This window comes from Hipposideros armiger, unplaced genomic scaffold (genome assembly GCF_001890085.2).
Source record: "Hipposideros armiger isolate ML-2016 unplaced genomic scaffold, ASM189008v1 scaffold_970, whole genome shotgun sequence".
Lineage (NCBI taxonomy): Eukaryota > Metazoa > Chordata > Mammalia > Chiroptera > Hipposideridae > Hipposideros > Hipposideros armiger.
The window spans coordinates 796,173-810,088 of record NW_017732320.1 but is presented as its reverse complement, the minus strand read 5'-3'; the positions used below and the strand labels follow the sequence as shown (position 1 = coordinate 810,088).

General features: G+C 59.3%; 1 protein-coding gene across 1 annotated transcript in view; it reads right to left on the bottom strand.

Moving 5' to 3' along the window:
• Positions 1–5,662, bottom strand: part of LOC109375573 (uncharacterized) — a 7,184-nt gene extending 1,522 nt beyond the window's left edge. Inside the window, exon 1 of the mRNA XM_019631011.1 lies at positions 4,811–5,662. Within this exon, the coding sequence (XP_019486556.1) occupies positions 4,811–5,427 (617 nt within the window). The 5' untranslated portion in view covers positions 5,428–5,662. The remainder of the gene's footprint in view (positions 1–4,810) is intronic.
• Between the last annotated feature and the right edge of the window lie 8,254 nt (positions 5,663–13,916).

Sequence of the window (13,916 nt, the reverse complement as noted above, 5' to 3'; positions counted from 1 at the left end):
GGGGGCACCGCCGGCCGCGGCTCCCGGGGCGGCTCTCGCTGTGGAGGCAGCTCAGCGCTCGGGCCGCCGGGCAGCGCGCGTGAGCGGCGGGCAAGGAGTGACCCGGGGGCTGTGCCGCCTGCCAGGTCCCCGGAGGGAGGGGACAAAGGCGCGCTCCGGGAAGCGCGGTCTGCGCGGCGCGGGCGGGACCTGTCACCGCGGGCTGCGCTGGGCCCGGGGCCCAGAGGAGGGCAGAGCAGCTGTTCCCTGAAAACTCCACAGCGAGGGTCTGCGCCCCGCCCCGGCCCGCCGCTTGCAGGGCGAGGAGATGTGCTGAACCGGCCGCAGGACCGTCCTGCCTTCCTTTCAGAAGCCGGGGAGGGGGTCGCTCGGGGTTTTATGGCGTTGGAGCCGCCCCAGCGCAGCGCAGGTCACAGGAATGCGACCCAGTGACGGCCACGCAGCCCCACGGGGCGGATGGAAGCAGGCGGGCCAGGACAGAAATGCGGATGAGCGCCCCCGGCCGCGCCCGCCCTCCCCACCAGGAAGGAAAGGGCTGTGGGGGCCGCCGCACCCAGGCCCACGTCGGGCACGGCTGGCACAAAGCCCCCCGAGGTCCGGCCTCGTGAGTGTGAGCCGCTTTCCGGAAGAAGCTCTCAGAAGCAACACGGAGCTGAGTTAGCACACACACGGCCGCAGAGCAGCACCTCGGGGCCCAGCCCGCACCCGCTGAAGTGAAACAAAAGTCCTGGGGGATACGGAACAGGGACCCCCACGCCTGCCCCGGCCAGAGGCCTCTCAGGCTGGACACGCAGTCTGCGTGTGGGGCTCCGCTCTGGGCGCCAAGGACACCGGGACTGCCCCGTGTTGGGGCAGAAACACGAGTATCAAGTGGGGATTACGTCCGGGGCGACGGGCCAGCTCAGAGGACACTCTCGGGGCTGTCTGGCCTCCCAAGGGGAACGACGGCCCTGGGGTGGCCAGGGAGCCCTCTGGGCAGCGCGTCGCTGGGTGCCCCCAACAGCCCAAGTGCCAGGACTCCATGTGGGGTCCCAGCCCCCGGGGCTGTACGGGGCCGGCTCACCCACTGCCCCCAGCCCCTGGGCGGCGCCTGCTGCATCCTGCCCCAGGAAGCCTCTCCCCTCTGAGCCCCTGGGCACCCGCACTCATCTTAGTGACACCACCTGAGAGGACGGCCTCGTGTCCTCCTCCTGTCCCCCCCACCCCCACCTCGGCCCCCAGGTTTATCATCCAGTGTCTACCTCGTGTCAGGCCCAGCGGCCACGTGCAGCCAGCAGGTCCAGCTCCCTGTCATGCTGAGTTCNGAAAACCTTCAATCTTTTAGAAGTCTGACAGCAGAAAATCTTTAAGACCACGGGATAGGCAAACATTTTGTAGACAGGGTAGAAAAAACAAGAACCAGAAAACAACAAAATTCAAAGACTTAACTTTGATTCACCGAAAGACACTGTTCAGGAAGATGAGAAAACAAATCCTGACTGAAGACAGGTGTGTGCAAAACACACACCTTATACAAGACTTGCACCCAGATGACGTGTGTGCAGAGCTCTCAGACCTCACTAAGGAAAAGACAATTCCATCTTAAAAGGGGCCAAGACTTGAGCAGACGCCTCACAAAGGCGGCCAGGCAGGTGAAGACACGCCTGAGGGTGCTGAAAATCCGGGAAGTCAACTGGGCCCCCCGAGACAGGACACACTGGCCAGAGCGCCTGATTTAAAGCCTGAGGACACAGGGCAGCTGCGGGGGCAGGGCGAGGTCCCCAGCACAGCTGTTGGGGGGCACACACACATCCACTCTGGACGGTACGGGGCTCTGCAAGGTGTTTCCGCTTTTGTCTTGTTTCAGTTAAAAAGATCGTACAGCTCAGCAACTGCTCTCCTAGGTGTCTATCCAAGTCCAAGAGCGATGAAATGTCTGTGCATGCGTGGACACGCACGGAGCTACACGCACGGACCTATATGCAGGCCTACACATGAGGACCTGCACGAGCGTGTCCTCGGCAGCCTGTCACATAAGCAGAGAGCAGAAACAACCCCGATGCCACCGACATTGCTGCGACACACACATACCGTGGAGTCCCACTCGGCAGTGACATGCAACCAGGGACCACGTCACACGTCAGGAGGCATCTTACACACGCTGCTGAAGTAGACGCTATGGCGCAAGGTTCTAGACAGGGACAGAAAGACCCATGGCTGCCTGAGGCCCTTCAGAGGTGCTAGGACCCTCCCGGGCACGTGGCCGGCACCCTTCACGGGCATTCGGTCAACGAGCGGCATGAGGAGCGGCCCTTGGTGTCCCCGCGCCAGGAGGCAGCCGGGCACACAGGTAACAGCTGCCGTCACGGAGCTCATATTCGGTCAGGGCGGCGGGACAAGAAAATAAACCTGCAAAACACACATCATGTCAGACAGTGACAGGTAGAACGACAACAGGCAGAGCGCTGAAGGGACAGGGTTCCAGGACCCAGTACAGGGGCGGACAGCATCCCCCCAAAACAGTGGACACCCACAGAACCTGGGAACGGTCCTATGTGGAAACGGGGTCTGTGCGGATGGGACTGAGTGAGGGATCTGAGAGGAGGGCGTCCTGGGTCGGGGAGCCCTGACCCCAACGACAGTGTCCTTATCGGGGACAGAAGAGGAGGGACACAGACACAGAGGGGACGCCACGTGGAGACGGAGGCAGAGATGGGAGGGAGGCGGCCACCCGCCCGGGGCCGCCTGGAGCCCCCAAGAGCTGGACGGGGCAGGAGGGACCGTCCCCTGGGGCCTCTGGAGGGAGCGCGGCCCTGGGACAGTTTGACCTCAGACTCCTGGCCTCCAGAGCTGGGAGCACGAGTCCGTGGTTTAAGCCCCTTTGGTCTGTGGTACTTCGTTACAGGAATCACAAGCACATAGGAGGGGGCCTGGGGGAGGAGGTGACCTTGAGGAGGGCCCTGCAGGAGGTGGGGGTGACCAGGGGTGGCCGNACCCTCACGCGTGGCTCGTGGGCACGGCCACCTTGGAAGACTGACAGCTTCTTAACAAATTAAATGCACGTTTACCACACACCCCAGCAATTCCACTTTCCTTGTCTCCTGAAGAGAAATGGGGACACGTGTCCACACGCAGGCTTACAAGCGAGTGTCGTCAGCGGGCTTATTCATGATACGTCGGCACTGGGAAGAGGCCCAGGACGCGTCAGCGGGCCAGGCATGTGGGCCTCCCCCACGTGACGGAAGAGGGAGGATAGGCAACTGCGCGGGAAGCCGGGGGCTTTCCGTCTGTAACCTGCACCGTGCCGCTGCTGGCAGCGGTGACCGTCTGCGGGAGCTGCAAACGCCAGATGACACCGGCTGTGCCGGGACCGCGGTGGCTGCAGACGGGATCGGGAGCTGTGAGCACAGCCCTTCGTCTCCCGGACCCTGCGGGAAACTCAAACAAGCTGCCGTTTCCACCGCCAGCGCAACGACAGGGTCTCTGCTGGGGGCTGTTCCCTTCCTCACTGCACAGGGCACTGAGGTGCATGGCCCCCAACAGGTGACAGCAGCGACACCTCTCAAAGCTGAGGAGGAGACGAATGTCTCGGGGCGGCACGTTCCGTGGGTGTTGGTGGCTGGAGAGCCCAGGGCCACGTCACCCCAGGGTCTCCTCCCAGGGCCTTGGCTGTGGAAGCGTCAGGGTCCTCGGGTAGGGCTGAATGAGGGGCCCCCGTCAGTTACCGTCACCCCTGAAAGTGGGGGAACAGCAGCCACCCCGCTGTCCTCATGGACCCGAGACCCCTCCTCGCGGGGCCCCCTACACATTGCCTTTGTGTCCCCACCCAGGTGGCCCCGCTGGGTCCTGGTGCCACCTGCCGGGTGTCCCGAGTCCCTCCCAGCCCCCAGCACCCCCTCTCCCCTGGTGGCTGTCCTCCTCCCTTGGGGTCTGCCCCCCACGGTTCCTCGCTGTCCCTTCCAACTTGGCCTTACAAGGTGGCTCACCGTCCCTCCCGGGGGTGTTAACAGGCGCCCACCGCACGCGGGGGCAGGGAAGGCCCCCTCGTCCCCCCAGAGCCAGGTGTGCAGTGCAGACAGCCTGAAGCGCGTGGTCCAGGAGGCCAGGGCTAGGACGATGGTGGGTGCAGCCCGGGGAGGCAGCCGGGGGCCCGCAGGTGCTGCTCCCAGGCCCAGAGTCCTCCCGCGGAGAAGCAGCCGGTGTAACCCTGCTGGGGACGGAGTCGGCGGGCTGCGCTCTTCCTGAGATGACAGCCAGTCTCAGCCGCGCTCCCAGCTCCTCTCCTGCCCAGGACACTGCCACTCGGGGGTCCCCAAGTATCTGTGCTTCTGTCCTCTACACGGGCGTTTGCCCCAACAGCCGCTGTAGGATAAGAATTTGTGGACAGCACAACGTACGCCCTCGGAACGTGTGTGCAGTTCCACGGCTTACTGTGGGCACCCGCTTTCTCTGAGAACACAGAGACTGCATCCTGAACACCCAACCTACAGCACAGCTAGGGCAGGCTGGCCCGTCAACAAGGACAGAGACACAGCCCCCAAGGGCGAGACCGCGGCGCTCACACAGAAACACACAGAGGCAGGGCCTGGAGGGTCTGCGTTCTCCCCGTCACAGCAGCGACACTGGGGGCTGAGGACTCTGATGTGGGGCGTCCTGAGCCCTGTAAGACACTGAGCAGCGTCCCTGGTCTCCAGCCACCAGATGCCAGGAGCGCGTCCCCAGCCGTGACATCCAAAGGTGTCCCCAGGGGGCGGGGCAGCCCCCACTTGAGGTCAGCAGNGAGACACGAGGCGGCTGGTTTTGGACGCGCTGCCCCCAGCTGCTCACGCACCCACACACACAGCCGTGCTGCCTCACGAGGCGCATCACCAGACCAATGATGGCGACGACGCCTGCCTCGCACGCAGCTCTGTCTGTGGCAGGCGCCGCCACCCCGGTCCCGGAGTCCAGCTGTGCCCGGGCCTCCCGGCACACACGCAGGGCTGCACCCCAGCTCCGCCAGCCACAACGCCTGCGTTGAACCCAGCACCGTGTCTTCACAGAGTCTGTGCCCTGGGTGCAGACAAGCCCCGCGTGAAGCCTGTCCCCGTGGGGTCTTTGGCCCCCGCGGTGCAGCCGACACAGAGTGGTGCGGGACGGGCACCTGCGTCCGCAGCCTCCGGCAGTGACATGCTGGGGTCCCAGGGGCTTGGACCGGGGCGTGTCAGGCCCCCCTGCATGGCGCGGTGAGCTGTCACCACGTGCAGGACAGGTCATGTCGACGTCCAGGACAGTCACGGCGGATGGCGCCCCGGGGTCCTGTGTCACCAGAGGGCCCCACAGGAGGCTGGACCCGCGCAAGATGACAACGTGGAGAGGACAAGCGGAGGCTCTGTGCAGTGTGCGCAGCGGGAGACTCGCTCCCGGGGGCGGGAAGGCCGGGACCGGCTCGGGCAGCAGCACAGCCATGGGGGCCGGACAAGGTCTGAGGGACACTGCAGCGCGGACATGACAGTCTTGGGGGCTGAGCGTGCGCAGGCCCCAGGGTCCCCAGGCAGGGCGGGCAGACACGGGAGTGGGCAGAGCCCCGGGGCCAGCCCAGCACACACACCTGGTGGCAGGCAGAGCACCTGTCACGCCTGAGGCCCCATCCCCACCGTCTCCCGCAGGCTCCAGGCTCCCCAATCTCCCGCTGCCCCCACTCTGCCCCCACTCTGCCCCGAGTCGCAACCCACCCAAGGCCACGTCCCGACTGCGCTGCACACGCAAACGTCTGGGGGGAAACAGGCCAGGCCGGTCTCCGCTGCCCCAACGCCCCACAACAAAGGCTCTGGTTCACCCCTGCCCCTCAGGGAGCCCTCACTCTCCACGGCACACACTGTCTCGCTGAGAAACGCTGTCGAAACACATTTTCTGTGACGTGAAACGACTGCCTGTGAAAGGAATTCACAGAGTTTGTTCCCACACAGTGAGTTTTGTAAGATGAGCAGCCCCCGGAAAACAACCCTGACATGAAGCGACAGGGCCGAGGGGGACGGCGGGAGGGAGGCGCGCAGAGCACGGGACACCCCAGCGGGCGCTCACAGGGGCACTGACCACCCGACATCCGCTTTCCTGGGGTCTAAGCCAGCATCAGCCCGGCGGATCCNCCTCGGCGGGCCCGGGCGGTGCGGGGTGCGGCCCCGAGGTCGCGGGTGCAGGCGGCGCCCTGCCGGCGGGGCCCCGGGTCCGGGGAGGAGGAGCGGCGCCCTCGCCTCGGGCTGCGCGCACTCGCAGGGCCTGGCGGACGCGGGCGAAGCCGACCGCCGCTCGACGCAGCTTCAAAACAGGCGCGCCGGCCGCGCTCCCAAACACGGTCGCCTACGTGGCGCGTCACCGAGGCGCGTGACGCCATCACGGCGCCCGACGTCGGCACGCACGCCTCCCGCGTTCGGTGGCGGCGAGCTGCCGGGGCTTCGCTCCGAGATCCTGGGTGGGGCCGGGGGGCGTTTCGGGACCCGCGGTGAAGGCGGGGACGGGGGACGGCAGCCGCCCCACGCGAGTTGTTCTGCTTTTAGGCTTTTTCGGGGCGCGGCCCACGCCCGAGACGCGACAGTAGGGGCCTGGGGCGTGCGAGCATGCGCGGTGCTGGCTCGCCGGGGTGGGTGGGGCGGAGGCCTGTCGGTCGAGCATGCGCAGTGTGCGCCCATTAAGGGCGCGCGGGGCGCAGGGATGGGGGTGGAGCATGCGCAGTCGTTGCACGCCGAGCACGGGGGCGCGCGCGCGCGCCCGCTGCAGGGGGCCGGGCGCGAGCGCGAGTCGGGGACTGCAGATTTTAGGGAGAATGGGTGACTTCGGACTGCAAAGACCCCGTGACAGCGAATCTTGTTTATCAACCACTAACGATGGGTTGCAGACGCGCAACTGCTTTAAACGCCGGCCTTGGAGCATAAGACCGAACTTCTAGACTTGCGAAAATAATAAAATTTGTTTTGAAGGAGGTGACATTACTTGTATCGCCTTGTGCCCTATAACTAACTTATTTCAGGGTCTGCTTGTAACGGTCTGTACATGATCCACACTGCACCTCTTTGTGTCTTCCTCTATTTTTTTTTTTGGTAAGATTTCTTTGTTCTTCACGTACAGTTTTCTGTACGTGAAACTTACAAAACTTGGGTTTGCTGCCTCTCCGGGCTTAATTGCAAGGTCTTCTNGGGACCCCAGTCCTAAAAGGGGGTCAGTTCCGTCCTTGTGTGGACTGGATGGTCAAGCACAGCCTGATACCCAGACATGGGCTAGGCCATCGGGGTGCAGGTGACCTTGACGTGAATATGTCCATCCCCGACCCCCAAACCATTCCCTGGGTGACCTTTGAAACACCACCCAGCCCTGGTCTGCTGTCAGACACGACGTCAGTGACCTGGACCTGGGTGTGGTGGCTTCTGTGCCCCACCACACGTGGTCTGACTCACCCACTCAGGTTCGGGCTCAGTGACAGCACCTTTACCAGAGCCGTCACCTGGACTGTGATGAGCATCTGATGAGCTCACACAGGAAGAGCCCTCAGGACCATTTTGGAACCTGGAAACGGGGCCTTTTGTGGAAACAGGGCCTGTGCAGATGGGACTGAGTGAGGGGTCTGAGAGGAGGGCGTCCTGGGTCAGGGGGGCCCTGAACCCAACGACAGTGTCCTTTTCGGGGACAGAAGAGGAGGGACACAGACACAGAGGGGACGCCACGTGGAGACGGAGGCAGAGATGGGGGGAGGCGGCCACCTGCCCGGGGACGCCTGGAGCCCCCAGGAGCTGGAAGGGGCAGGAAGGACCGTCCCCTGGGGCCCCCGGAGGGAGCGCGGCCCTGGGACAGCTTGGTGGCAGCCTCCTGGCCTGCAGGACGGGGGAGGATGAGTTCTGTTGTTTTAAGCCCCCGGTTTGTGGAGCTTTGTTTTGGCCACCCCAGGACACTGGCATAGCACCATCTCTGCCGTGGCCCCTGGGTCTGCAGTCCCACAAGCCGTCACTCACCATGACAACACCCCTGCTGGCCCCCTTACACGGTAACAGACACTTCTCTGTAACTCCTGGAGGTTGTTTGGCAAAACCTTTAAATCAATGCCTTTAAGCAATGGGGGTGGAAATCTCTTTCATTTGATTACATGGCACGGAGCCAAAAATATGCACCGGAGGCACACAAGCAAATTGACGTGCTTTAAGAATGATGCAATTAGTGATTGATTCGGATCTGAGCACAGCGACAAACCGAAATGCTGTGGCCACTTCTCCATAGAGCCCAGGTCACCTGGTCACCCCGCGCGGGGCGAGACAGTACCTGGACTGCACCTAACTGGGAAGCTGCTTCCCATCCAGGCCCCAGGGGCCGCCTCTGTTTTACTGTGTCTCCTTTGGATGTGCCAGCCTCTTCAGAAGATACTTTGTAAGGGCCGGCCGAATGGCTCAGTTGGTTAAGAGCTCGCTCAAGAGTTTGAGCTCTGAGCAACCGCGGTTCGCGTGCAGCCGCTGAGCTGCCAACAGGTAGCAGGATGGCTCACTAAAAAAAAAAAAAAAAGATACTTTGTAACATGCAAAACTGTTCTAAGAAAATAGCAACTTTGTAATATGTTTTCAGTGCCTAAGCTTTCTGCTCTTTGATTCCAAACCTTGAGGCTGTAAAACGTTAAGGAAACAGCCTCCCGACAGGAACACAGGTGTTCAGCCGTGTGTCCCATGATGAGGAAATCCGAAAGCAATCACAATGATCATGAATGGGAGAAGGGTGGTCAGTTATGGTTTATTTACAGAGGATACTGTGCCAAGCTGCACAGACTAAGGAAAGCATGGGAAATATGCTTGTTAGACAAACACAGAGAGTTAAACAGCAAAACAGAACGCCCGGTCTATAAAATTAGCCTCCAAGGCAGACCAGGAAGTAACACAAAAAACGAAAATTGTTTTTGTGAAGGTGGTAGAGCTAATAACTGATTTAAAACATATTTTCTCTGTGTTCCAAATAAGAATGCACTGCTGAGCTAAAAATAAATCTGTGTTAGCATTATTTTCAGACAAGGTTAGGCTATAAATAAGTTGAGGAAATAAAAAGAAGGAACGTGCGTTTACTGTCCTCAGGAACGTGGGTTTCTAGATGAGAGTTTGCAAATTTTTCTTCAAGAAAAAAGAAAAAAAAACAACAGGATGTTTCCTGGATAACCCTTCAGTTTAACAAAAGCCTTAGATACAAGACTTCTGCTCTGACATATATTTTCACCCTGAACTTAAATGAGGCCAAAACTCTTAGGCCCTCAGACCTGATACTTTGTTCTCTCCCAGTCAGCACAATTTCAGGTACTTTGGCAGAAGCCACTTTTTCCTGCATCAGACCTACATTCGTTCCCTGTGGAGCATTGTTGAAACACATATATATTTTAAAGTCACATGGGGTTGTATTGTGCGCGTTCCTGTCCCACCCGCAGAGAACGCAGTGGGGCGGTGACTGCGTTTCTCCTCCCAGATGGGAGTACTCGCCTGGTTCAGGGCCCCGTAGCCACACAGGCAGAAGGCGGCATGGGCCCCCGGGGAGAAGGGGCAGCGAGCAGACGTGGGCTGGGGCTCAGCCCAGGCGGAGAACTGGGCTCTGTGCCGCGTTTCACGGGGTCTGGGTGGCTGCTCTCAGCTGAGTGAGTGGTCTGGAGACACGTAGCCCAAGGAGTTGACCCCGAAAATGTGAGCAAGGGTCCCAGGCAGGGACAACGGCCAGGGAGTGGGGGTGGGGGGGTCAGGTAGGTGATCCATGTGCCCGGGCAGCACCAGGGCTGGGGGCTGGAGCCGACCGGCCATGGGAGGCGAGGTAAGCTGAAGGCAGGTGGGTGCGCTGGGCCAGTCACTAAAGCCCGGTGCTAATGGGACAGAAAACCCCCGGGGAGTTCCCACAGGAGGGCGACACCGTCGGGCTTGTATTTCTGAGAGGGGATTAGAAACAGTCCGGCAATTTCTCACCAGGTTAAGCATGAAGGTCCCATGCGACCCAGCAATTCTGCTCTTAGGTACGTGCCCGAGAGAGGTGAAATGATACGTGTGTGCAAACCCGTGCACACGCATTTTCCCAGCAGCACCGTCCATGATCGCCACCCGCCCAGGGACGCCTGCAGCCCCCAGGAGCTGGANCACACACACACACACGCACCAGCACACAGGTGACTGGCTGTGCTGCGGAGGTCTGGCAGGGGACCCGCCCTTGGTCCTTCGCGGTCTGCACACGCATCCTTGCACAGAGCCGACCTTGCGTGAACACCTCCAGACCTCAGAGGCTCACGTCACGGGTCAGGAAACACAGCAATTCGCTCGAGCGGAGTTGGCTTTGTCACAGAAACACATTTAATGACCAAGCGGGCTGCTCCCTACGTGAGACCTGAGCAATCCCCATGAGCGCGCATGCCACCCGGGGAGGGAGAAATGGTCACGACTACGGGGAGCTTTCTGAGCCGGGGCCGTTCACAGCCCCACCGCCTTGGTGCCGTGAGGGACTCGGGCCAGGTTTCCTCGAGGGGAAGGCTGTGCGCGCAGCTCCGCGTGGGCCGGGCTCGGGGTGGGCCCCAGAGGCGTCCTGGCAGCCAGACAAGCCGCACTCAGGGTTCATGTGGAGGCTGAGCCTGGTGGCCCCCAAGCTGCGTCCGGGCCCACTGCCCAGTCCTCTGGGGGACTTACTTTCTGGAAGGCATCCTAGATCCGTTAGAACGCGTCAGAGAGCCACCAGTAACTCAGAGCCAACCGGCTTCTCCTTGGACCGGTGTCCACCTCTCGGTGGCCAGTGTGTCTTGCTTGGGAAACTGTCAGACTGAGTGACATTACAAGTATCATTCACGACGGGCTTAGACTGCAGGTGGCACGCCGGCTCCCAAGGAAACGGGTGTCACAAGCAGCTGCCAGTCACGTGCTGGGAGCCGCTGGATGTCTGGGGCACTGTGTCTTAGAGTTTTAAAAGGACTGAGTTTGGAAATGACCAGCTTAATCTGAATGGGCTGATTATCATTTAATAATTCAATGCTATTTGGTTAGAAAATAAGTTTGCAGAACTCAGGACTGGCCTTTTCTGTGCTGAGCCGGAGGTCTGCAGTGAGGGTTAAGCCTGGCTGCTGGCGAGCTGACAGGCTCTCAGGCCGGGTGAGCTGCGTGGGAAGGCTGCTAGATAGACCTCATTGTCCCCTGCGCCGCTGCAAGCCCACGTCACAGACAACCTTGAAAGTTACAGAGCGGACTGCCAGCCTGTTAGCAGTATCTACTTGCTCCACTTTCTCTTGCTTTGGGGACATTTGCTTCCCCTCGCCCCCCTGGGGGAGAAGCGGCTTGCTGGCAGAGGTTGTGACTGCCATCCCTTGGGAGATGGGCGGCCTTGGCCTGGAGCAGGGGTGTGTGGCCTGCGTGTGGGAAAAACGCTGCGCCTTGCATAAAGATTCCCCTTTTTACACCCTCAGTAGGATCAAGATCCAATACCCCTCCCAATACTATTTTATTTACCTTAATCGACTTACTAAGTCTTATATATTACTATAATTCTACTTTGAACCCTAAAAGCGACCTTAGTCACACTATTAGTCTCCTCATCTCTTAGTAATAAGCAAAACACGCGCTCTGTGGTCTCAGGATTCTGCTCAGCTGCGGTGTTGCAGATAACTACTAATTGGCCGTAAAACATCCTTCCAACGCCAAGGCTGGAGTTCAGCTCTGACCATCAAAGGTAAAGACAAAGTCCGTCAGTCATTAGTACGAAACAAATCCAGCTGCACCCTGTAACAGAAACAGCATGAGAAAGCAAATCTCTAGGAAGAACNGTAGATGTGTTTCCTTTAAAATGAAACACACCACTTGAGTATAAAGTTGAGTGTGACCAGAGAAAAACCTGTAAGAGCACATGTGAGGCTATCAGTGCAGATTTCCATCCGTGTGCAGGTAACCAAAGACCTTCTGACATACACAAAAAATAATAGGTATTGTAATTATTTATGATACTTGTAGGCACATAATAGACATATACTATGTAACGCACAGTAGATCATATAATTATACGACGTATACATCCCTATGTATACATTTCATAGAACATAATTTACCTAATACATGTATGCATCTAACAATATATTATTATTGGGTTGTCGGAAAAGTCATGACGTATTTTTTTTCTATGTTTTTCATTGCAAAAACGCGTCATGGCTTTTCCGGCAACCCAATGTGTGCTTAATATAATATAGTGCTGCATTGCAAATATGTATTCTCGTATACTGTATGTGTACATTACATATTTAACGTAGTATAACCAATGATACTATATAATATGCACATCCTGTGCTCATGCATGTATTATAATACACACCACAGTGTGCTATATTCTGCACAACCTGATTCCTTTTTTGGCATCTTTCTTATGATCCCACAATATATGAAGATGTCTTCGATGTTTCACATATGGATTTGGAGCCTGTGCCTGCCCCCCCGGAGTGAGCTGTCCTGCATCTGGATGTCCCCAGGACGGCTGTGAGTGGGATGTGAGTGTCCCTCCACTGGGGTGGGGGCTGCGTCTGGCCCATCAGAGGAGGCTGAGGGTCCCCCACTGGGCTTTTCACGTGCTGTCACACTGACGGGGAGCGGGGGAGAGTCACCTCAATGCTGAGAGCCCCTTGTCCACATCGATGTGAGTTCTTGACCCGCAGACACTTTGGTTTCCCACAGAATTCCTGGGAGAGGCAGGCGTTCATCTCCTCGTGCCCAGAGCATCGGACGACCCCCGTCTCGTACGTTCTGCATGTAAATGGAAGACGGCGTCCTGTGTGTGTGTGGGGGTGTGTGTGTGTGAGCATGTCCATCTGGACGGTTACAGTGCTGACCCCCAGGCGTGACCCCAACGCCGCTGCAGCTCAGACCTGTCGTCTGGCGGGGCGCTGGGTGTGCGCATGTGGGATCTTGGCTCCCCGGAGCACCCCGCCGGCTGGGATCAAAGTCATTGCGGCTCCCAGGAGGGTGACGCGTGCTGAGGCCTGCGGCTGCAGCTCCTGAAGAAAACGTTTCCAGGCCGTGGCAACTGTAAACACTGCTGCAGTGAACGGAGCTATGCAACCAAAAGGGAACGGGCGAGCCTGCAAAACAAGACAGGCTCAGGAATTGTGGGGACATGGGGGCAAGGGGGGTGAAGGAGGGCAAACTGGGTGACGGGGGGTCAAATACGTGGTGAAGGGCACTTTGGGTGGTGAGCACGCAGTGGACAAACAGATGTGGAATTATCATGCACCCCTAAGATGTGTGTCATGTTCTTAACCAGTTCCTTCAATACATTTAATTCAAAACAAAGATTGTGGTGCAGATGCAGGCGACACCGTGGGGAGTGAGTTGTCGAGAGGATACTTTTCTTTGTTTGTCGAATGAAAGCTTCTCTGTGAATCCTGCCGGCCAACCAGGTGACTTGGGGGGCACGGCTGGTGCCATGAGGGGAGAGGCGTGCGGGCTCGGGGTGCCTTCTCGGTGCCCTGCGGCCACGCGTGCGGGCGGAGAGGGTCGCCGACTCGCTGCCCGGCCGCGTCTCCAGGACGCCTTGTCTCCAGGACAGTTTATTTCTGGCCACAGCACAAGTGGACTGGATTTCAGCACTCTAAAAGCGTCCCTCACACAGCTTGCAGACGGCATATGTCGGCCACACCTGTGCGCCCGCGTCACTTGATAGCGGCCGTGCTGGCCAGCTCTATTTTGGGACGGCAGCTGGAGGAAGGGGGGGGAGCAGGGTGGCCTGCCATCAAGGGTGGGCAGACCGAGGGGCTCCGGCTCTTGTTGACGCTTTCAGTTTTCAGACTTGGTCCGCTCAGCGTGTGAAAGCGGGCAGGAAACTCTGCCCTGGGGTTGGACAGGCAGGGAGAAGTCCGGCCAGCCTGGCTTTCCGCAAAGGAGGTTCTTTTTCTCATGGCAGATCCTGGATGCAGAGGCTTGTCATGTCTTCCCGCAGAG